Raw genomic sequence first — 24,262 nt, 5'->3', positions numbered from 1 at the left:
TAAATTTATAATTTTAATAAATGAAAAATTAAAAAGGCATGAACATTTTTTTTGTATCGAAAAAATATCAAACCGTGACACCAAAGTATCGAACCGAACCGAACCGTGAATTTTGTGTATCGTTGCACCCCTAATATGTACATATAACAATAATGTTAATGATAACGAAAAACAGCAATATTCAGATGAGCAGAGTAAGAACTCGACAGAACTGAAAAGTAAAATCACCCTGATATTCAGTGTTACTCCCTTGACTGTAATGCTGTAATATTTACTATTAACCCTTAAACACATAATTTCCTCTCAGTGCATGTTTTTTTTTGTCAGACTTGAAAAAACTGAATATTTATCTTGCTCCGTACATAATTTGGACTGTTTTAAGCTCGGCCAGGTCAATAAATTTAAGTGTGTTTAATTTAAGAGTAAGTTAGATGGTGGATTGAAGCCAGTTCTATTAATGACTTTAATTGCTCATTTACAATGTAAATCAAGACTGTGCTGTGAAAATGTATCCAGGTGACATATCGAGAAATGTTTTTGGAAAAGGTATTTTAGAAAAATTAAATAATTGTCTCCAGTCATTAATAAATCCAGTTCTGTGAATATATGACTCACATTAAGTCTTCATGATATGTTTGTGGGGTGGTTAAAAGGATGGCTACACTTTAGTTTAGCCAAACCTTAGCCAACTCCTTTAAGCCAACCCTTTACTCTGCTCCTGGGTGCAAATGCACATAAAAAGCAATGACTCACTTTGGTTTCAAGTAAAACAACTTAGTTTTGTTACTGACCAACAAAGTAACATTACAAGACACTGCTGGACGTTAAATGGTAAATGGGACTGATACTCATATAGTGCCTTTTGACTCATTTGAGGAATCAAAGCGTTTCTACTGTAAGTGTCATTCACCCAATCACACACAGCAACATGGGGTTTAGCATCTTGCCCAAGGATACTTCAGCATATGGACTGGAGTATGGATCGATCCACCAATATTTACAGTTTAACTGCTACTCATGTGCTCCTCCTTATATTGTACAATTGATGTCATGCATATATGTACGTATATGTACGTACTAGAATTTCTAAAAACTTAAAAATATCAGTATTTAATGTCACAGGGAAAAACTGAGTCCACATCATTGTAATTTGTAGGTACTCAGTAGATAAATATAACAAGGCAACTAAGACGAATGACAAGAACACAGCACTGTGAGAGAACAAGAGGAGGCGGTGCTATGCTGGCAGTTGGTGTGTGTGTGTGTGTGTGTCTGCATGTTAGCTTGCTGTTGGAGCATAACTGGCATCAGCCCATTAATACTGTGAAAAATAAGTGATGACAGCTTAGAATATTCAGAACTGACATACAATGAAAAAATCATTAGATTTTGATAACATCAGTTTGCAATTCCATTTGTAGTCATCAACTACAAAGATCGACTGAGGCACACATCTGCTCTCCAAATCACTTGCCCTCTTCAAATTTTGGGAGAAAAAAAAAAGAAAAAAAATGAAACCAAAAGGGAAAATATATTTTCTATATTTGTGTCTTCATGGCAGGTTCCTCCTGCTAATGTCAGTTTTCAACGCTCGACAGCAAATAAGCTACTCAGCCGAAACACATTAAACAGCATGTACAAGTCACTCGGGTCTGTTGAGATGCTGCCGGGCTTCTTGCGCCTCAGCACCACTAACAACATGCTGTCTGCCCGTGACATGTAAGTTACAGTGCGAGTTTGATTACTTTCTCTCTCATTCCTCCTGGTGTATCAGCAGCAGACAAACACAGGAACAAGAATGACTTGAGCTGGCCTTTTCAGCCTTAGATGGTTATGTGCATTTATCTGGCATGCCTCCTATCCTGATGCAATAATAATATTGTTTACAATAATATTTTGAAATTCGAGTCAGGTCAGTGCATTTGAAAACAAGAGATCAATGCTAAAAGAGTAATAATAAAACAATACAACACATTCAAGTTATAGTTATGAAAAAAATAATCAGAGCTCTGTCTGGTTTAAAAGACAAGTTGTAAAAATTAGTTTTATAACAGTCTGAAGATTTTGCAGCAACTACTGTAAAAGAGACGATATCCTTTATATTTAAATCTGTACAATAGGACATCAAGGATTACCTGCTCAGCAGATAACAGTGAGTAACGTTTAAAGATCAGCGAGGTAGGTGCCAACCCATGTAATGACTTAAAAACGAACAATAAAATCTTAAAATCTAACATGGGTGAAATGCAGTGTTGTTTGCGAATACCAGGTCAGAGTCCCACAGCAGCCTTTTAGACGAGCTGCAGTCGAGCAAGAAACAACTGACTGACACCTGAATAGAGACTATTGCAGAAGTCACGCCGAGATGAAATGAAGGCATGAATAACCTTTTAGAAAGTCTCTGAAGCAGAGAAACGGTTTCACCTTCACAAGTATCACTAAGTTGAAAGAAGCTAACTTTGACAGCAGCATTTATTTGTTCATCAAAAGAAAAAAAATACTGCAGAGGATCAATCCCATGTTAAAGTTTTTTTTTTTGGATCCTTAAAGGATCGACATTGTCAGGTCAAGGCTTTCCAAACGATGTTTCTGATCGTTTAAATTAGGAACACCTAATGGCATCCAGAAACAAGCCACAATAATGTAATACAGCTGTTAAAAGAAAAGCATTATGCATATATATTTTTTAACCCAGTGGTTTATCTGATGGCAAACCGAGCAGAGCCTGAGCTCAGCAGAGGAAGCTGCAGATGTAGCCTGCAGGTACTTTTGCATTTGTAATGAACAATCTCGAACAGACCATATAAAGAAGCTATTTCCTCATATCGCAAAATCAATACAGTGAGATGCACTGTAAAGCAATATAATGAGACTTTTGGCATACAGCAAGTGTTTTTGGCATGAAAACCGTGTGGGGGAGGAGCATACTAAAATGATTTCAAATAGCTAGCTAATCTTCTCATGTGAATTCCAAAGTATAAGTAGCTATGCCGCAAGACATAAGTTAGATAAACAATGTAAAACAATGTAGTGAGAGAAAAATGAAATTGAAGCAATACCTTCAGTCCTCCACACTCTGCTGCTGACCCTTGGTCCACTCCAGTGATGTAAATACCCAAAGCGTATTCCGCTCCCCCTCGGATCATCAGACCCAGAGACCGGCCATCATCTAAAACCAGGTTGACCTATTTAACACAAAGAGAGAAACCAATAAAACAGGATGAATAAGGGTATAAATATCTGAAGTATAATATAAATATCAACATTTTAAATGACACTGCAGTCTCGATTGTTTTCCTTGACGGGCTGCCAGATTTGCTCATGGTGTCGGGCTGCTCACATTGAAATGAAGTTGTGAAACACAATCCATGGAGCAAATGACAGCCCTGCTCTGAGATGGCATTTGAGAGCAAGGAGATGAAGAATTTCAGGAACTACTTAGATGCGGTGAGTCAGCACCATTAATGGGGGAGTCAGAATCTGTTTTGATTAGAGGAACGGCTCTCTGAATTGGTCAATCAGTTGGTTCACAAGGCTCATCCGTGTCATTTCCTCTGATAAGCAGCATGGACAATATCGGACACAGTTTGAATTCAAATAAACCACCACAGGAATTGTTGGGGGACTACAAGATATCTCTGCTACACCACCCAATTAAAGTGCTTCTGCAGGGAGTGAGTGATTTGTAGACGATGTACTGTGCATGACTAATCCGGTGCTTCCCTTAAACTTGTTTTCAAAAGATATTCCACTAGAACCACAGCGTCTATTCGGTTTGTGGCCTAATGAAAAAAAATGTGGTCTCTGATAAAATATGGCCATTACCAATGTTATCCTTGCGCACTAAAATAATTGTGCTTAAGGGCACCTTGTGTGCATCACTCAGATGCCACTGGCTTGGCAACACAGTAGTACACTACGAGAAAAGAGCAGGTCAATGAATCCGACTAAACCAACTAACTAAAACACTGACGTGAATTTAAACCAATTCAAATAAATAAGGTCAATAAGGTAAAAACTTGTTGGCATATTTTTTTAACCAATAAATACAATTCAGTTTGTTTATATTCTTGGATACTATTGTCAGATTTTATTCTACAAAGTTAGGAAAGCAAGGAAGTCAAATCTGATTTTGCCTCACACATGCAGAGAGGAGATGCTATGTTATAAAGAAGTATAAATGTAATAAATGTAAATGTGTCTGTTTTCTTATACTTTCAAAACTAGAAACATTAGAAGACAGTATTTATGTGTTTCCTTGTTTGTCATGTATACTGTCACAGTACATGCTTATCTTAACCAAAGTTTTAAATACTGAGGTCAGTGTGTGTACAAGCAATCAAAAAATCCCAAACTTCAGACTGTTGTAAATGTTTATTTGAGATATTTTCCCTATTTTTTTTTTTTAAACAGTATGATGTAACTGAAGGGGGTATGCTTAATATATCATGTAACCTCAGGCATTTTAAGATAAATAGAGATTATCCTCGAGTCCTTGAGTAAAATTATGGACCTGGAAATGAGCATAATAGTTCCCCTTTAAAACAGGCATGGCACTTTTACCCCAGGTTATATATAGTACTGCAGCTGTAGATATTAACCACCCAGCTGCTGCCAAATGACTTGGTTAGCAGAAGAGTTTGAAAGACTTAGGTGGTCCTATTTGCAGTGTGTGCAAGTGTAATGATGGGTTCATTCGACTGTTAAACCACTTTATTGTAAACTGTCAGGAATTCTAGCAGGGCATTGTTTAGTGCCTCTGGGTCATCTCATCAAGACTTTCCTTCAACTCCACAGCTATTTGCATTGGCCCTTGAGCCTCTAGCTCACTTAATTAAGTAATCTTCTAATGTCAAAGGCATCTCTTATTTTATGACACACAACATTACATGCTAATGATTTTCAAATGTGATTCTACCCCAAAACAACAATAAAAAGATATTAGGAAAAAAAAAAAAACATCCTAGGCCCATTGTTTGCTCCATCCCCCCCCCCCCCCCCCCCTTTCTACTACTTTATACCAGAGCACTAAGCCATGCTTTTTAATTAACAGTTGGTCAAGCTTACCCAGCTTAAACTTCAAAATACTCTGGTTTCTCTATAATTGCCATTGGGGCTACTTGGATGAACCTAGCATTTGTAGAATATCTACATTTGGAAAGCAAAGAAACAACATCAAATTTTACTCTGTCCACGTGGGGAGGCTCAGTATTGCTTAGCTATGCCAGACTATAAATTGTACTTTTCTCCATCACAATGAGGCTCTTGATTACTTGGTTTGATCAGAGTGCAGCTGTCTCTTGCCAGATTTGAAACGAGGGATCAGTTGCACACTGGTGGCTACAAGATGGCACATATGCTAATATCTGTATTAAACAATGTCACTTTCATCCAAGTGATATACCCCTTGGCAAAGACTTGACATCTGACGCAGAGGTTTTACTTTCATTCAGAGCATATTGCACTGTGGTCCTCCTTTTTAATAACAGCTATCTGCCTATCGGCGATAAGCGAGCCACCTTTGCTCACTTCTAGGAATATGCAGGCATTCATGTTTTCTGTGACATTTATGCAGGACATGGAGCATAGTTTTAATTACCAGATTCATTCTGCTTTTTCTGGCACAATATAGCAACTATTGGTGCACACTATATTCCCCAGCATCACTTTAATGCTCTGTCTGTCTAAAAGAAGTCCCAGTGTTCTAATGTTTCTGGTTTCTAAGCAATGGCCCTTGAGACCTGTTTATTTTGGACAGACAAATGCAATTATGTGTGCAAGTTATACTATTTTACTGTATTGAGTGGAATTTGTAGGTACTGTATAAAAAGTTAAACTGTACCACTTCTCACTGATAACGCCATGCCAGCCATTCATTTGTTAAGTTTACTACTGGGCTGAGATCAGTTGACTGACCAGTTGACTGACCAGGCCACTGAAGAAGATCCCATTTACGGGGCGATCGTGGCTCAAGAGTTGGGAGTTCGCCTTGTAATCAGAAGGTTGCCGGTTCGAGCCCCGGCTCGGACAGTCTCAGTCGTTGGGTCCTTGGGCAAGACACTTCACCCGTTGCCTACTGGTGGTGGTCAGAGGGCCCGGTGGCGCCAGTGTCCGGCAGCCTCGCCTCTGTCAGTGCGCCCCAGGGTGGCTGTGGCTACAATGTAGCTTGCCATCACCAGTGTGTGTGTGTGAATGGGTGAATGACTGGATGTGTAAAGCGCTTTGGGGTCCTTAGGGACTAGTAAAGCGCTATACAGGCCATTTACCATTTATTTGGCTTGAGAAAGTCTTGAGTTACATTTGCAGAATTTTCTTCTTCAGTATCCACTTGCACTGCGAAGCATCATCTGATCATTTTGCAGCATGTGACTGAGTCTGAGCAGAGGTTATAGCCCTGCACGCTTTAGAATCCTGCTACTGCTATCATAAATCAGAGAGCGCCACTCTTCCCCCAAAGGGAAGGGCAATACTAAAACTCTGACACTCTCTCCATGCTCCATTTTTTTCATGGTCAACTTTGATCTTGGGTACTAACAATGAACGTCAAGGTCAAATGCTTAGCTCAAGTAGCTACTCATGTCCCCCAAGGCCTACAATTTTGTTGTGAAGTTCGAAGACGACTCATAAAAAGTTGTGGGTAAAATATGAAGTTTTTACTGATTTTCACATTTGATGTGACGATGTGAGTTTCACTGAAATGAAATCACATGGAGTTATTGGTATCTAACACAACACAAAATTTTGAAAAATTGTATTTTGAAAACTGTGGATACTAGATAAACAAACAGACAAACAAACAGACAGAACCGATTACATAATGTCTCCATTTGGGGGAAGAATTAACACTAAAGTCACCAGTTCCACTGCAGCCATAAATGCACATAACAGTGTCTCCACTACATTTGACAGATGTTGTAGATTGCTTCAGATCATGAACTGTTCCCCTCGCTTTACTTTTCTCTCCTCATCAAGTACAAGTTAATTTTGGTTTCATCTGTAAAAATATTAATATATTTGTTTTTGGTTGTTGTTGTTTTTCACAGAACTGTGCCAGCTGTGATGTGTTTTTGGTCTAATCTGGCCTTTCTGCTTCTGACTATAACCACTGTTTTGCATCTTGTTGTGAACTCTCTGTATATACATTCATGCTCTTGGTGTTGCCTTGGCTAGATGTTGTGAAGGATTCTTGACCAGGGAAAGAGCTGATGATCACAGAATTCTTTCCATGGTTAAAAGAAAAATCTGTATTCATCAATTTTCTGTGATGTTACTGAGCTGGCTGGTGTTAAACTTTTCCATTTTTAATGTATTTTAAAAATATTTTAAGTGCCAGGTTGCCTAAAGTTTTGCTAATTCTTTATAAGTTTATTTTACTTTTTCAAAATTTTACATTGAGTAACATTCTGAAATTTTTCCACAATTTGTAGACAGGTATTAGCAGATTCATGCACATTTGTCCATGTTTACTTCTGAGAAACTCTTAAATGCTCTTTTTATATCAAATTATGTTATTGACCTGTTGCCAATTAACCTAGTTACAAAATGTTCCTCCAGCTGTTTGTGTTTAATTCAATAACTTTTTAAGCCCTCTTTTGTTCCCATTTCAACTTTTTTTTACGATGTATTGCTGTCATCATATTCTAATTGACCAGATATTCATCCATCCATTTGCTTTCACTTATCCTTCTTCAGGGTCGTGGGGTGGGGGGGTGGGGGTGGAGCCTATCGCAGCCGTCTTAGAGCAAGAGGAATACCGCATGTGCAAGTGCCTAATGTAACAAGTGACAAGTGATAAGTGGCATCATATGGCAGGCAGAAAATACCAAAATCAGACAAACCCGCAGCCAACAACACAAAGTAATTCATTAATTTATTGCTGCATGGTTTGAATTATTTACTACCAAGAAGTTATGATCCTAAGCTAAACCTGAGCCTTAGCTGGCCAAACAGTGATTGATTTCTGAAGCATCAATATGAGTGTCTGCGGCACCCAAAGCCAGAGGCGTTTTGAAAACCAAGTTAGATTGGAGGCTTGCTACATTTTAATATAGCTAATAAAAAGTTGTACTACAGTAGAATGACAATAAAATTCCACCTTCCCGAAGAAGTAGCTGAGAGAGCATTGGATGTTTTAAGAAATTTGCCAATAAAAAGCAAAGCCATACATGTACTGTCCGGATGCTACAAAGCAACTTTCAGTAGTTGTGGTATTGATACAAAGCACCTGATTGGACTTGGATGCCGTTCACTTACAAATTCATACATTTCAAATTAATGAATGATTAGTAGGTTTCAGATTATCCAAAAGGGGAACAGTTCTGTCATTATCAGAACAGCTGTGGATCAAAGGAACTCTAGCTTGCATAATTCAGAGCATGGTCTCACCCACAGACTAGAGAGCTGAATGAAGCAATTCCAAAAGAAAATAAACTTAATTGAGACATATTTTCTAACATATTTCTAATTCCATCCTATGCATGACTCAAAATTAATAATATCAGAAATAGAAACTAGAATTTCAATGAACTGCCAAACTCTATTTAGTACTGGATTAATATTTGCTCATCTGCAATGCAGAGCTGAAGTCTGCATTAATAGAGCTGAAGCAGTTAAGATTAATATGTAGCTCTTAGGTGCTAAAAAATTGAAAGTTCTAGTGCAATAAATCTTTTAAACAGCTCTGATAGCTCCTTTCCTGCAGGTCATGAGGTGATGAGAGCGTAAGGTTTTACGGCACTCGAGGTCCAATTATTTTTATCGTTTAAGTTTTTAATTTTAGCATCCAGTGTTATACACTTCTTTTACTGTGCCTAAAGTTAGCCGGCTCACACAACCAAACTTAAAACCAACTCCCATTAAAATTCAGCATCTGAAACATATCTTTTCAAATTTATTCAAACTGTTTTTAACTGTCTCATTTTAAGAAGATTAGAAATTACAAGATAGGACTAATATTTATCCAGTGGCTGTATTTGTCCAGTCAGGTGATGAAATGCTTAAAGTTCAACCTCATGATTATTGTTCTCTAAGGTCAGTTAATTGAACTCTATGAATATGTAGGATGAATGGAGGATGAAGCCTTTTCTAGCTGTCACTGGATTAGAGCTGGGGTACACTGTGAACTGGTCGCCACCCCATCAGGCTAACACAGTGCAATAGACAACCTTTTCTCCTCACATTCTCACAAACAGCCAATTTAGAATTTCACCAGTTAACCGAACAGGTATGACTTGGAGAAGAAGCTGGAGTTCCCTGTGAGAAAATATGCAGTCACAAGAACATGCATTATAACACCACACAAAAAGGCCTCTGCACGAACATTTTCTGCAATTCTGGGATGTGATCAAATAGTCAGTTTTGCTTAGGAAGGTTCCTAAATACAAATAGTGGACAAGCAGTGCAGGTCGTGTAAATGTTAATTACCAGTGAGTCTTCATTTCATGCTACAATGTCCTGATATGTTCTGGACCTGAACAAACTGTTAAACCCACAGGTTAACTATAGCAATTATGCCGCAGTAATGCAATCTGTCTGTTATGAAGATCAGAGTGAGCTTAAGGTTTACTATAATTCAGCTTGCATTAGTTATGTGCTGAGTGTTGCTGCATTGCCAGCCTTTAGGATTATAATTAATTATTTTGCTTTAGTCACAGAGGCTGAGAGGAGCAATAAAGGCAGGAGTTACCCTGCATCATGTCTGTAGTGGGAAGAGTGAGGGGACAGGATAAATGACAAACATTTCACTTCACTTTACACATTCCCTTTCTAAACATTCTAGCCTTGATAATAACGTCACCAGTTCATCTGAGTTTATAAAGCCTGCGTCAAGCAACACAACAAGAATAAAGTATCTAAAATGGGCTAGGGGACATTGTCATTTCCATACTGCAGACAAATGTCAAAAATACCTACTGTCACTTTATTAAACGGTGTACTCTAAGTGTATGAATCGTCTTGCTGTTTTTTGTTGAGGTCAAGCGAAAGTGACAGGGACTTCAGAGAAAAACATCAAAAACATCAAGTTGTGCCTCAAATGACTCAAGTAAGAGTTAAATAGAGTGGGCATCAGAGTCCAAACAAAGCAGTGCTGCATGGGGACTCGTTGATCTGTATCAGTACAGTGAAAAACCTTCCCTAAAGTGAATACTCCCATCTCAGTCTTAAACCTTGTTCACAGCGTGACGTCTTTTCCAGAGGCAAATTTTTAGTCTGTGCCACTGGAGGAAGTCGAATAGGATTTTTATTTTGTGAAATCTATGAGACGTTTGATGATTTATGTATCAAATGCTTTTAGACTTTGTTACTTACTTTAGCATCACAAAATTTAGCCTTAGCATACACCATTAATCTTTTGGGGGTGCATTCTTCTGCCCCTTAAAACATACTGGTCAATATAGAGCGTCTCTCTAGAAGTTCTGTGGATGTCTGTGTGCAAGACAGGTGCAGAACACTGACAGGTTATCAGTTAACTGTCCATTTCATTTAAAGTTTCTCATTGGGAGTTATGTTGGTGAACTGCTTGTCAAAGCAAACGATTCTTGCTGTTGTTTCCGCGTACTGTCCAAAACCTAATAAAAAGATATAGTAAATGACAGTTGGCTTCTTTCTGACCAATGCTGAAACTAAAAATGTTTTGGAGGCTTCTTTGCTCCAATCAGTGCACATAGTGTAGTGTAATAGTAAACATAGCAAATACAGGCTGTTAAAAGTACAGGAAGGAGCTAATTTTATGTTTTTTTAAAAGGCATTTTTGGTCCTCTAGTTTAATGGTTTGCATGTAAGGTCTCTACCTTCTTCTCATCCCCTTCCTGCAGTAGCTGCATGTTGCTTCGGCGCTGACTGTCAGTTCTTCTCAGAGTGGCGCTGCGATGCTCAGGCAGGTCAGGAGGAGGAGACACGCTTCGGCCCTGAGGGTCAACCCAGGTATAAACGTGGTTGGTGACATAGCCGCCTGGAATGCGACCGACTGAACGCACTGAGAGGCAAAGCTTTTTACTTCCCTTGAGCACCTGAGGAGAAGAAAAGAGAGCGGAGGAGAATAAATTGAGGCCAAATAAAAATTAAAAATTAAAATTTGCTTTTCAGTATGTGCTTGAGTTGAAGGAGCAAAGTATACTCGCATATCTACACTTGAGTCAATTTAATTTGATTTGACAAAGCCAAAACATACTCCCACACATAAACATCCATGGTTATAAAATCAGTGTGAGGGCTTAGAAGAAGATATTGAAGTGAGAGACAACACACACAAAAAAAATCAAGCTGAAACGAATGTTTGGTCGAAAATTAAAGATTGCAGAGAGAAATGGCCAATATTTGGAAGGCTTTTCTAATATCCAAAAACCCCAAATGACCAAACAGCACCACCACCCACCCACACAAACAACAACACTTCTAACACATTTCTACAGAAAATTGCTGTTGGCTGTGCCTCATTGCCTTCTGATAGCTTGCCATATGTGCAATCCCTCTGCAGATCGATGTATTCCCATGTGCCTCGTGGTCTGGAGGAATCAAGCTGAATAGGGTTGAATCTCTTAATGATCAAAAAAATCCTTGTGTACCACCAACACAAAAGGACTCTCGACTTTCATTTCATACTAACGAAACACACACTGTTGATTTTTAAAACAGATACTGCAACAATCTCAAGATTTGTGAAATACTGGCTCACTATAGAGCTAGAGTCCAAGACTGTCACAACAAAGACCACACCACAGCGTGGTAAAAGACTTCCCAAAGTTCCTCTTTGTCAGGAATCCAATTTAATTTGTTACACAGTGTCCCTCCATTCTCTTCTTTAGTGAGCTACAATTAAGCTACCCCTCCCATCAATCTTTGTTCATTTGTCTTCTTGCTACAGTTCTCGCAAGGAACTACTAAATGCTTCTGTTGAAATGCCTATTAACATATGCTCAGAGCAACAACTAAAATCATTACTTGTCAGAGTGCTGTGGATTGCAGCGGAGGCCCATCTCTTTGAGCACAACAACCCGACTGAATCAATTTCACAATTTTGATTTGTGCCGAGAGATAATAACTTCAATTCTGAGGCAACAAACCCCTGTCAGCAGTGAAGATGCCTGATTGTATTGCCATGCCTTTGAGCACTCTCTCCCTCTTTCACCTCCTGCTCCCTTTCTGGGTGGCATCGATGCAGAACTGTAGATAAACATACATAGCAGATAAGTTGAGTAACACATGAGCAAAGAAGGAAGAAATGTGTGCATATAATATCCAAGAAAAACCACAAACTGCATGAAGTAGAAAGGGAAAACTGCATGTCTTCGTGATTAACTGCGCCAATTATGACTGTGGTAACGTCAAAAACAATCTCCTTGTTTTGAGCAATGCGTATTGTCACCAGAACATGAAATGTGTTGCATCCGTCTGAGCCAGAAGACATCACCAGAGGGTCCTGGGAATCAAAACATAATCATGATGGAAGGCTGATACTGAAAAAAGCAAATAAACTTCATTCATTGTTTAGTCAGCATTGGCATTCCCATTGCTGGGTCCATTAATAGTCTAACAGCACAAAACTAGTAAATTAATTTTTATTACCTACAAGCATGGTGAAATAAGTAAGAGTCACTATATATTACTCTAGAACTGGGACACAGCTATAATTACAACTATAGTTATTATAGAGGAGGACAGAAATTTGTATTGCATGGTGATTAAATCACTGCAGAACCTTTAAAAATCAATTCAGGCTTTGAATGTGCTGCACCATCTATAATCTAAAGCGGTTAATTATAGTTGCAAAAAATGTTTTTGAGATGAAGAGTTCTGCACTGATTGCTCATAAAATGTGGTCTGACTTTCATCTAAGTCACGATTACAAACAAACCCCCACTGCTGCTGTTCCACCTCTGACACCTCAGACACTTCACACCCTGCTCACTCCTCCCCACCCCCAACAACAGCATCCAATACACACTCAACACAAGGCTCCAGCCTGTCTCTCTCAACCACCCAGGTTAGGAGGGAACTGAGGAGGATTAATGGCAAGAAGGCAGCGGGTCCAGATGGCATCAGCTCGAGGGTCGTCAGGTCCTGCGCGGACCAACTGTGTGGGGTGATGGAGCACCTCTTCAACCTGAGCCTGAGGTTGGGAAGAGTCCCACAGCTCTGGAAAACCTCCTGTGTTGTACCAGTGCCAAAGACTTCACGCCCCAAGGACCTCAACAGCTACAGGCCGGTGGCTCTGACATCCCACCTGATGAAGACCCTGGAGCGGTTGGTCCTGGCTCAGCTTCGGCGCCTAACAAGCTCATCACTGGACCCACTTCAGTTTGCCTACCAGCCTGGCATTGGAGCGGATGATGCCGTCATTCACCTCCTACATCGTTCCCTCGCTCACCTGGAGACCGCTGGAAGCACTGTGAGAATCATGTTCTTTGATTTCTCCAGTGCCTTCAACACTATTCTTCCCTCGGTTCTGAAGGACAAGCTGGAGAACTCTGGAGTGGACCATCACCTCACTACCTGGATTTTGGACTACCTCACCGACCGACCACAGTATGTGAGGACTCAGGGCTGTGTGTCGGACAGGGTCGTCTGCAGTACGGGGGCCCCACAGGGAACGGTTCTGGCTCCGTTCCTCTTCACCATCTACACTGCAGACTTCTCCCACAATTCCACCCAGTGCTTCCTGCAGAAGTTCTCTGATGACTCTGCAATAGTCGGCCTCATCACTGATGGGGACGACAAGGAGTACAGAGGACTGACTCAAGACTTTGTGGACTGGTGCCAGCTGAACTACCTCCAGATCAACGCCAGTAAAACCAAGGAGCTGGTGGTAGACTTCCGCAGGCACAAGCATTCTCCACTGCAACCACTGAACATCCAGGGTATGGACATTGAGGCTGTGGACAGCTACAGGTACCTTGGTGTTCATCTGAACAACAGACTGGACTGGACTCATAACTCAGACGCCCTCTACAGGAAAGGGCAGAGCAGGCTGTACCTGCTGTGGAGACTCAGGTCGTTTGGGGTGGAGGGCCCACTCCTGAAGACCTTCTATGACTCTGTGGTGGCTTCTGCTATCTTTTATGGTGTGGTCTGCTGGGGCGGCAGCATCTCTGCTGGGGACAGGAAGAGACTGAACAGGGTGATCCGAAGGGCCAGCTCTGTTCTAGGATGCCCTCTGGACCCAGTGGAGGTGGTGAGTGACAGGAGAATGGCGGCTAAGCTGTCATCCCTGTTGGACAACGTCTCCCACCCCATGCAGCAGACTGTGACAGCACTGAGCAGCTCCTTCAGTGGGAGACTGCGGCACCCACGGTGTGGGACGGAGAGATTTCGCAGGTCTTTCCTCCCCACTGCTGTCAGACTCCACAACAAAGACTTTAACTGAACAAACACACACATCCACACATGTGCAATAACACTAAGTGCAATAATCCTTTCTGGCATCGTTGTATTTTTACTCAGTTGTATATAGCATTCGTATTCTATTTTTATCTTATTGTATATTTTTATTCTATTTTATTCTACTGTATATAGTATATTTTATTCTATTCTGTACAGCTGTGTACTGTATTTATTCTTATTGTATTCTAATTTTTGCGTCATAACTTTTGCACTGTCCACTTCCTGCTGTGACAAAACAAATTTCCCACGTGTGGGACTAATAAAGGTTATCTTATCTTATCTTATCTTAAACAACCTTTGACTAACATTACAACACGACAACAGCTGTACTTTTCAGGTCGTCATTAACACGTTGAATAATCGCACACAGAGATAGTTGAAGTGTGTGAAACTGTGATAATCAGTCAAATAAAGTTGGAGTCAGATGTTTCACTTAAGAAGATGGGACTGCAAGTATTAGATGTGCAGACAAAGTCTTGTTATTGACAGTTGGTTGATGAATGTGACCTTACAAACAGCTTTACATAGATGCATTGTGCTGGAAAATGATAGTATAACATTTCTTAAGATCTGGCTATTTAGTACTTTGCAATAACACAAATGGAAATTCGGCACACTCTCTTAGGATTGGGCATCTTCCAAGGATTGCACCAAGAGCAGAATGTGCAATCCTGAAATAGGAAAAAATGCACATGAAGGTAACAAGAAAATTAGAGATACAGTTAAAGTTCTGGCAACAATACAAAAGCCTATGTAGCCTTAGTACTGTGTGCCCACACCAAAACCTTATGCATACTGAAATATTACAGCCACACTAGGGCAAATAGCAGTTAGATACTGGCATGATCAAAATTATTGTGACTGTATGCAATGAACTTGCGATCTTGTTGTTTTGAAATGGTTGCTTTAAAGATGCGAACCATATCTCCAACCACTCGCAGTCAGCTGCAGTCTTTAAATCGACTTTAGCCCATTAAGACAGTGATAAAAATAGAAATGTCTGCTATCAGTTTGAGTCGATTAAACACCATCTGTTTGTAATATTATGGCAATTAACTGTAAGAAATCAGTGAAAATTGGGAGTCTGCTGCAATCCATTGCAGTTCTATTACCATCTAAGCACACACATGTTAAAAAGCAATTCACATTAACTACTCAGATTTAAAGTTTACCTCAAACCTTGTAGATTAGAAATAGAAATTCCTCCACAAACAAAGAAATACTTGCTTCAGGATGGCAACTTAACTGCAAAGTGACGCTCAGTAGCCTTGCTTGTTGTTAGGAACATAACCAGAAAGTTGGCAACAAGTTGAAACAAGATGCATAGACGGACTCAGACTAATTGCAATGTATCTGCAATCTTGGCAATTATAAATTAAACAGCAGGTATTGCACACTTCACATCTGATCAAGGCAGTTGATCATCACGACTACTTGTAATAGCAAAATTACCACCAACTGATGCTACTTTTCGTAGTTGTAAGGAGTCTGCTATCCTATTATATACTTTAGTGTGAATGAGCCATAAAGCATGGTGGTGGTATGAATACAGTTTAGGGCTTTTTTGCATTGGTTTGCTGCGTCAGTCTCATATGTAAGCAGCTATGAAACATCTGGCCCCCTGTAGATTCTCCTTTAGCACCAACAACCTACAAGATACAAAAATCAAGTGTTTACTTATCTATCCAGCCTGTAAGTGATGATTAAACTGCTTGTTGTTTGTTAATTTAGTCAGATTTTGTTTTACAATAGCTGACTTAGATGAAGATCCTGATTCCAAAGGCTTTAAAAACTTTTTGCTCTAACTGTGACACACTTTTGTGGCTTTTTTTGCAGTGATTGCTTGGTCCAGGGGTAGACTGGTTTCCTTTTCCAACCAGCATGCACACAGCCTCTCTTTGATTTATAGCTCCACGCAGGTGCTATCATTGTGTGTGCTGGTCTGAGAATCTTGACTGAATTTAGAGGAAATAGAGGGGGAAGGCAAATGAGCAGTGTTTAGACGCAATGAGAAGAGGGAGAGCAGGGCGTTAGGGTAACATGACACACAAGGAGAAAACGGGAAGATGGAGGGTAATGGAGGTAGCGGTGGGAGGGCAGCAGGTTTAACAGGGTCTCTCGTCCTGTGAATAAGAAGCAGCAGTAATCAACAAAGCAGCTGGGGTACACTGGTCCTAATGCCTCATCCCTGGATGAAAGTGCTGATAGTGACACCGGGCTGATGAAGCTCACCACTGCTTCCGAAGCAGAACAAAAACCATTAGGACAATAATGGAATATATAGTAGGGGATAATCAAAACGGCAGCGGCAGGTGAACCGCTTTCATACAATGCCATACTCTCACGGGAGTCCAGGCAATCCATTTCATACGCAGAAGCTTACTGCACAAAGCCCGGCTGCAGAGACCAACCACTTCCATCTCTTAGAAATGCACGGTTCTATACTGCAGGAGGTTTGTGGCAGGAAAATTACTGACTAAGAAATTACTTAGGAAGTCTGAGGAGTCAAACTATAAAGCCTGGTTATATCGTGGCTATTAAATGGTCCCTATGGTATTGTAAATAATTTTCAACTGGGATAGCTAAAGCTTCAAAAACACACTAAACACAAATCCTTTGATTATGTTCTATGCCTCTTATATGCCATAACTACAAGTTATGTAAATACTAGTTCCTCAATTAGATTTATAACGGTAAAATCTTTAAATACATTTAAATAAAAAATGATCGTTATGAGGTTGGAGCAACATCACCTTTACCTCTGCCCATTTGTGGTGCAGCAGCAGTTTTACAATATAGACCCACGCAGTGTTAAACCACACAATAAACGTGGGTGTAGTGAAGACTGGATATACTTCGGTTCCACAACTATTAGTTAAGACTTAAGAGTTATATTATCTGAACTTTATAATAATTGCTATAAGCCTTTATTAAAGCTCTGTTACAATATTTGGATGGGATTAAATCATTAGCAGCATTAGCTATATTCTAGACAGTTTCTCATGAGGTGCAAAATTATAGAGACAGAGAGAAAAAGAGTGAGAGTAATGTGTGCAAGCTGACAAGGAGACTAATATGAGCTAATGATATCTGACAGCAAGAAGAAGAAACGTTATTCATTTAAATGGGCCTGTTTTGTTAGAAAAGAAGTTAGGAGGACAAAATAGGTTAATATCTATAGACTTATGTACCATCTATCCTCTGACCCAGTGGCTGCTGAAGTAGGCCCAGCTTGGCCACGACCCTGAATTAGGTAAACAGTTATACATGTGATGTCACCTGCTGGTCAAATAGGGTTTTGTTTTTCTTTTGTTTTTTTTAGCATTTTGGCAGTTGCCTTGATTTTTGTGTGTTTTTGTTAAATAAATGTCAAAAGTGCATCTGACATTTTCCACATGTCACTTGCTATCAAAAGGTACGGTAGCTATGTCGTGCATCTTAAAGCATGCCTGTCACTAACTCTATCCCTGCAAACACAGAGGTCAGCACTTGGTACCCATTAAAAAGAATGCAGACCCAGAAGTACTTTTATATACAGTCTATGGTTCAGATAAGGCGAAGTAATATAATCCTTTAGTCTTCTGTTACATTTATTTATTTTTTTGTGCTGGCTGATGATTTGGCTCTAAGAGATTAAGCCAGTCAAAGCTCATTTTACCAAGTGACTTCACATGCTTGAGAAATTATCATGACTGTGTGACCCCCGTACACAGTCACGCACAGAGACACAAAACAAGCGGCTAACGCACAGATGTTCAAGTTCAACAAAGCACAGGTAAAACGTCTTTCATCACTTTATTTACTGCTGTCACAAAACATTTGTCAGAACTATTCCAAGACTGAAAGGCCTCTTGCAGCTGAAGCAGGGAAAGATCCAATTGATGTACACGAGAAACAAACTCTGAGACAGCTGATCCAACTTTGGTTTGACTTCTTCATAAAAGCAGACTGTTTTCTACACAGATTTACCAGTGAATGAACTCAAGGAAAGGTCTGTGAAGGTTCTCCGTCATCCAGGTCATCGTAGTCTAAGGAGGAAGGAAAGGGTTGTCAACAGTATTGTCTAAATTTTTACTATAGGAAAGTTTCTTGGACTTGAATATGAATAACAACATATGGGGAGTCACTGTTATGGAAACTGGCCACTTTCTGTGTCACTCGATGCTGGCAACATGGAAAGGTCATTGACCAAACAGACCGTACGTAAGAAAAATATGAGTAAATGTGAGTAAAATACATGTAACAGCTGTCCAATGCAATTTTAGAAAGGACTGGAGACTGTAGTGAATTGCCAAATAAGTGGATCCTCTCTTACTTTTTTGTATAGAAAATTGCTGCTGTGACAAAAGATGTCTAGGCTCAGTTTTGCTCCTGATTTACAAGAGCTTTTGGTAACAATATTAATAGTTTTATTTCCATATTTGGTTCCAAATTTAGAAGAAACTGACTGCTCGAATAAGGTCTCAGCAATTCTGCAATTCATGTCAAGCAAGGCTTTCCTTGTGACGAATACGATTTCAAAGTGAATTTTAAATGCAAACAGCAAGAACAATATTGATGTGTGGTAACTGGCAAGTTACCAGCTGCTAACAATAACTTCCATTACTCAGGGAGGACTGAGCTGTTCAAGAAAAAAGTGGCTTACAATCTAGATGGAAGAAGAGTGTGTAGTAAAAGCCCTGGGCGACCGTGGCTCAGGGGGTTGGGAATCGCATCTGTAACCGGAAGGTCGCCGGTTCGATCCCTGGGCTCTCTGTCCTGGTCGTTGTGTCCTTGGGCAAGACACTTTACCCTACTTGCCTACTGGTGTTGGCCAGAGGGGCCGATGGCGCGATATGGCAGCCTCGCTTCTGTCAGTCTGCCCCAGGGAAGCTGTGGCTACAACTGTAGCTTGCCTCCACCAGTGTGTGAATGTGAGAGTGAATGAATAGTGGTATTGTAAAGCGCTTTGGGTGCCTTGAAAAGCGCTATATAAATCCAATCCATTATTATTATAAAAGTTCCAAGTTATTGACTGAAAGAATGTTTTATTTTTATTTCAGCTTTTTGTAGCTGAAATAACCAAGACTGGATGACTGGAGAGATGTGAAATCCAATGTTCAGTGCCGGTCAAAAATAAGATTCTCAGTACAGATACTGGGGGATGCTGTTTGCTTTCCACTACCTGATGCAAGGTGTTTTGCCCAAACTGGGATTTTCTGGCTCTATTAACAATGTACAAAAGAAGTAAGTAAGTGCCAGGAGCACAAAATGAAAAGACAACAAACAACAAGGAGTGTAATTCTGCACCCACATTATCTTAGAAAGGCCTAGGAGATTAAAATGACTGATTACTCTTTGCTGGCACTGCTACATTGTGTGTTCATAATGTGTGTATGTGTTCAATTACAGCAGGCCTGGGGAACTCCAGAGAACAAGCGAGCTGCAACAAAAGTAGAACGTGCGTTTGTTTGATGGCTTGTTGGAAATCCGAGTGCGCCTGGGAGGAAAGCGGATCTGTCAGCGGTGTCAATGGATCATAGCTGTGCAGCGTTGGCACAATTTTCAAAGTTCGATCTATCGGCTGCATGCGTTTGTGCCTTTAGGAGAAAGGCGAAGCGTGTGAGTGTTGATGAAGTGCGTTACCCCGACGCTGAGCGGAAACAGAACGAACGCAGGAATCACACGAGCTCGTTTCCACATCAGTTGAGCTTGCATGTGTCACTCTGACAGGTAGGCCCACAAGGTGTCAGCTTCATAGCACTGGGTGCAGTCAGTATGCATTATGACAACAATATGTTTTTATGGTGGTGAGCTACAGTCAAATGGACAGTGAAGATTCAATACCCCATCCCTTGTCCGACTATGTACTAAAATGTTTTTAGTACCTTCAGTTTTCATCTCACATGATACTGTGTTATTTTCTGTTATTTAGCACACAATAACATTTCGCTGCTTAGATATTGTATCAGTCACACCTTGAATGGTAAATAGTAAATGTACTTACATTTATACAGCACTTTTTAAAGTCTTAATGACTACTCAGAACCACACATTTACATGCGCAAACACAGTCACACTGTGCTTTTATTGTATGCATACATCTTTATCTGTCACACAAACATGCACTCACACACCAGTGTATGCCTCACACCACCCATGTCCCAACTAGTGAACGTGGACCAAACCACTGTGAAGGAGTAGGATTGTCTCAATACTGAAAACTGCAAGCTTGATATTATACACAGAAAGATATTTGATAATGTTTGACATTTTTGATACCACATGGGCCAAGAATCACAAAAATTAAGAGGTAATATTATTATTATTTATATATCAATATTAGAACAATACAACCTACCAAAAGATTATCTTAGGTAGTGTAAAAAAAAAAAAAAAAGTAAATAAATAACAGCAATATTTTTAGGTTATTTGAGGTAATGCTGTGCTTTAACTGAATTGAAACCATATTACATTGCTGATCCAATAGAGTTGTCTCAGCTTCAATCTGGGGCTTTCAGGGAGGCACAACACTTTGTAGACACCGTGTAACGTTTTATTATTAGCATTGCCTCTAGCTGCTATCTTAATGATAACTTAACAGATGGCTACTGTGGCTATCGGATAATGATGCTTTTGGCTGCTCCTTCGAGTCTTGTTTAAACTTTCTGCATCCACAAGTCCACCAGGGTAGGCTTGGGTCTGAGTGACATGAATTTAATTAACAAACGAGCAGCAGACAGCCATGTGCCCACCTGCTTTTTTGTAAGCACGTGGATTCGTCCACTGAGATTTAACATTGCAATGCACCAACTGTGTGCTCCAGGCAGTGGACTTCAAATAAGTCTAACAGGAATGCCTACTTGACCATACTGTCTCCAGCTGTCCCTGGTCTAGAGATTTATGTCACTGGGACCTAGAGGAATAAATGAATAATAAATAAATAAATAAATAAATAATAAAGCTACTTTTGGCAATTCAGTTGCCACAAGGGGTGGCACTGCACACTTGATTTGGCAGAGTTTTACACCAAATGTAAAATTCTGATAAAACCTCACAAGGGATTTGTGTTTCTGGCTGGAACTCAACCAGCAGTCTTTCCTTTGCTAAGCAAAAATGTTAACCACTACAACATTGGAGACATTTGACACAGAAAGTATAATCCTGGTTTAATCAACTTTATTTCCCAAGGGATTTCCAGAGCAGATGGAGCTTCATGTTTGGTTTAGCTAAGATTTTACATTGGATTCTCTTCCTGAAGCACCATTCTCAATTCTGTGACTCCCTGAAGCTCAGTTTGTGTCCTTTAGATAGTTGCTAATAGCTAAAGGGAAAATGTTAACATGTGCATCAGCCAGGTTAACTTTTATGATAACTGTTTAATACTTCAGTGTTGGTGAAATGGGGGCTATACTGACCTCTCAAAAGTCCTCATAAAGACTTTTCAGTGTTGTGACATCAACTACTTCTGTAATATACAGCCATTTACTGTAAAATAACTCATCTGAATTATATGTGGCAGACTGTATAATGTTTTTGTCACAGGACTTACAGCCTTTACAGATATGCAGTGGGATAGCAAAACTGTTAGCTAAAAAGTACAGCTCATTTTTTCACCAATTTCTTTTTGAAAAATAGCTCTGAAAATGGATCAAATCTAACAACAAATTAAGTTGGTAATAAATTGAACTGAAGCATGATCCAATAAATCCAAAGTAGAAACAGAATCCCTGTTTATCTAAAGATTGAGGATCTGAATAATCCAATATTTGGCTAGTTCCAGTCTTAGTATCTCACTGTCAAAAGGCCTTTAGTGAGACCTTTGGGTCATCTTTTATTAAACTGATGATCTTTCTTGCCATTTTAGTGATTTTAAAATGTGAGCGTAGTGGTGTACTATGTGTATAAGCCGACACATGCACATTTGTTAGACATAGGGAAGCAGTTTAGGCTCCAAATGAAGTAAACACTTCAAGGATTAATGAGTAATTGACAGGGCTGCAAACACAGAGACTTAATGGAGCCAAGTCATCACTCACAGGGATTTGCCAGAGGAAAACATCCACAATGCATCTCTGCTACCCAAGCCATCTTCGTTAATCCTTCTATTCCCTAATCCATCTTGAACTGTGTTTTGTTTTCCCATTTTAATTTGAATAAATAGCTTCAGCTACCTGCATATGTACACACGTATGCACACTCATCTCTGCAAGTTGCATACAAAATACAAAAACAGTCTGACACCAAGTATGCCGAAAAAAGACTCGGGAAGCAATCAGTAGTAACACTGTATCTGCTGACGATTTTCTCTGTGTTTCATTTAATCTTTTCTGCTGCTGAGCCCATCCTTTCATCACAATTCACAAGGATGTGAATTATTGTGCCTAGAACTCTACTCTGTGATTGATATCTCTACTTTAAGTTAAAAGTAGAAAAAGATTGATGCTAGCTTTATGCAAATGACAGGATGGATAAAAAAAATTTTCTCTCAGTGTGGCAACAAAGAAAAATCTAATGTTAAAGACTGTTAACCAATTCATCTTATGCAAAGGGCAATCAAAAAGTTCTTCAACTTCAACCAAAAAAGAAAAACAAGAGTCCAAACCAAATTTAAATGTGTCTGCCATATCTGCTTGTGTTACTCAGTACTGCTTTCAGTCTGTTATGACCACTTGATTGTAAGTGTTTCAGTTTCACAATACATCTCAAACCTTCACAGAGAGCAAACCTGTTTAGGATCATCACTGGTGGCAAAAGCTGGGACTGCCTATGAGTAAGAGATGAAATGGCAGTCTTCACTGTGCAAGCCCAAAATCTGCATATCAGCTGAGGAGTGCAGCCAGAAGCATGATCATCAGAATTTTCTTGCATATCCACTGGTTGTACACCATGAATCTGAGCCCCAGGATCAGGCTGCCAATGAGAGTTCCACATCGCTCATCCCTTCGTCACTGATGGTCAGTCCAGTCTCCAGTTGCCAAGGAAACCCCCTTATTTAACATCCAGTCAGATGTCAATTAATGGCATCCTGTGCTCTCATTAGTAGTCACTATAATCGTTCACCTTCAAGTTGAGAGCAGTTTTAACTCTTTTGCATTGCCAGCAGTTATTTCACCAATCCTCACTTGAAGCCACTGAATGTCATCGGCTTTTGACGGCCTCTGGTCATTACATCACTGCTAGTTTATTCCTGTGTGGACAACTTATAAGATTTTGATGTGTCTAAGAGAGAATATAGTGGAGCAATCTGGAACAATTTTTGACCGCAGACTTCACACTCAGCCCTCCCGCATTCCCGAAATTCTTCAACTTCATAGTCTGCCCGAAAATGAAATTCAACTTGAAGCCCCACTATTATTATGAAGATGCAGTTTCACACCCACTGGTCCTGCTGCACATGGGCCATATGAAGCGGAGTGTCCTCGGTATAATGCATTTTTTGTCCTGATTTCATGAGTTAAATTACTGACGCTTTAGACCCACGGCATTTTCTCCAAAGTATGCACAATACACATTTGCGAGAACCATAAAAATGCAGTGGGAACATGCATGTTTTTAAGAAATTTCAAGCCCTCCTACCTGCAAACAGTGACACCAAAGACTAATAGGAGGATACATCTATGGCTAATAAGTTATAATTATGCAGTGATCAATATGGACACTGAAGTGCGTAAAATTGTACAAAGAGAACAAAGTGTCAAGGCGGCAAGTGTTACTATGGATTAATTTACCCCCCACTTGTTCCTTTAGACCACCTCATTAATCAAGCTCGTCTCCTATAGCTCCTCTCCTCCCTGCCATATCTCTTGTATTGAACCCCATATCTCTCAGTGGATGTTATATATGATGCTGCCTCCAGGACATAGATGCCCACCATCTTTCAATGAAATTTACTCACACAGAC

The 24,262-nt window shown here is 39.9% G+C and overlaps 1 protein-coding gene across 4 annotated transcripts in view; it reads right to left on the bottom strand.

Moving 5' to 3' along the window:
- whrna (whirlin a) overlaps window positions 1–24,262 on the bottom strand; it is a 199,389-nt gene that overhangs the window by 99,955 nt on the left and 75,172 nt on the right. For all 4 annotated transcript variants that reach the window (XR_014893003.1, XM_085279034.1, XM_085279036.1 and 1 more), the window contains exons 2-3: window positions 10,791–11,009; window positions 3,060–3,185 (exon numbers count right to left, since the gene is read on the bottom strand). Coding sequence is in view for 3 of the 4 variants with exons in the window: in XM_085279034.1 (XP_085135160.1) it covers window positions 3,060–3,185; window positions 10,791–11,009 (345 nt within the window). In the remaining variant the exon portion in view is untranslated. The remainder of the gene's footprint in view (window positions 1–3,059; window positions 3,186–10,790; window positions 11,010–24,262) is intronic.

Source organism: Mchenga conophoros, linkage group LG7, assembly GCF_057382185.1.
Source record: "Mchenga conophoros isolate Kocher_MC1m ecotype Shallow Benthic linkage group LG7, M_conophoros_male_GT1.1, whole genome shotgun sequence".
Classification (NCBI taxonomy): Eukaryota; Metazoa; Chordata; class Actinopteri; order Cichliformes; family Cichlidae; genus Mchenga; species Mchenga conophoros.
This window is presented reverse-complemented; position numbering and strand designations above follow the sequence as displayed.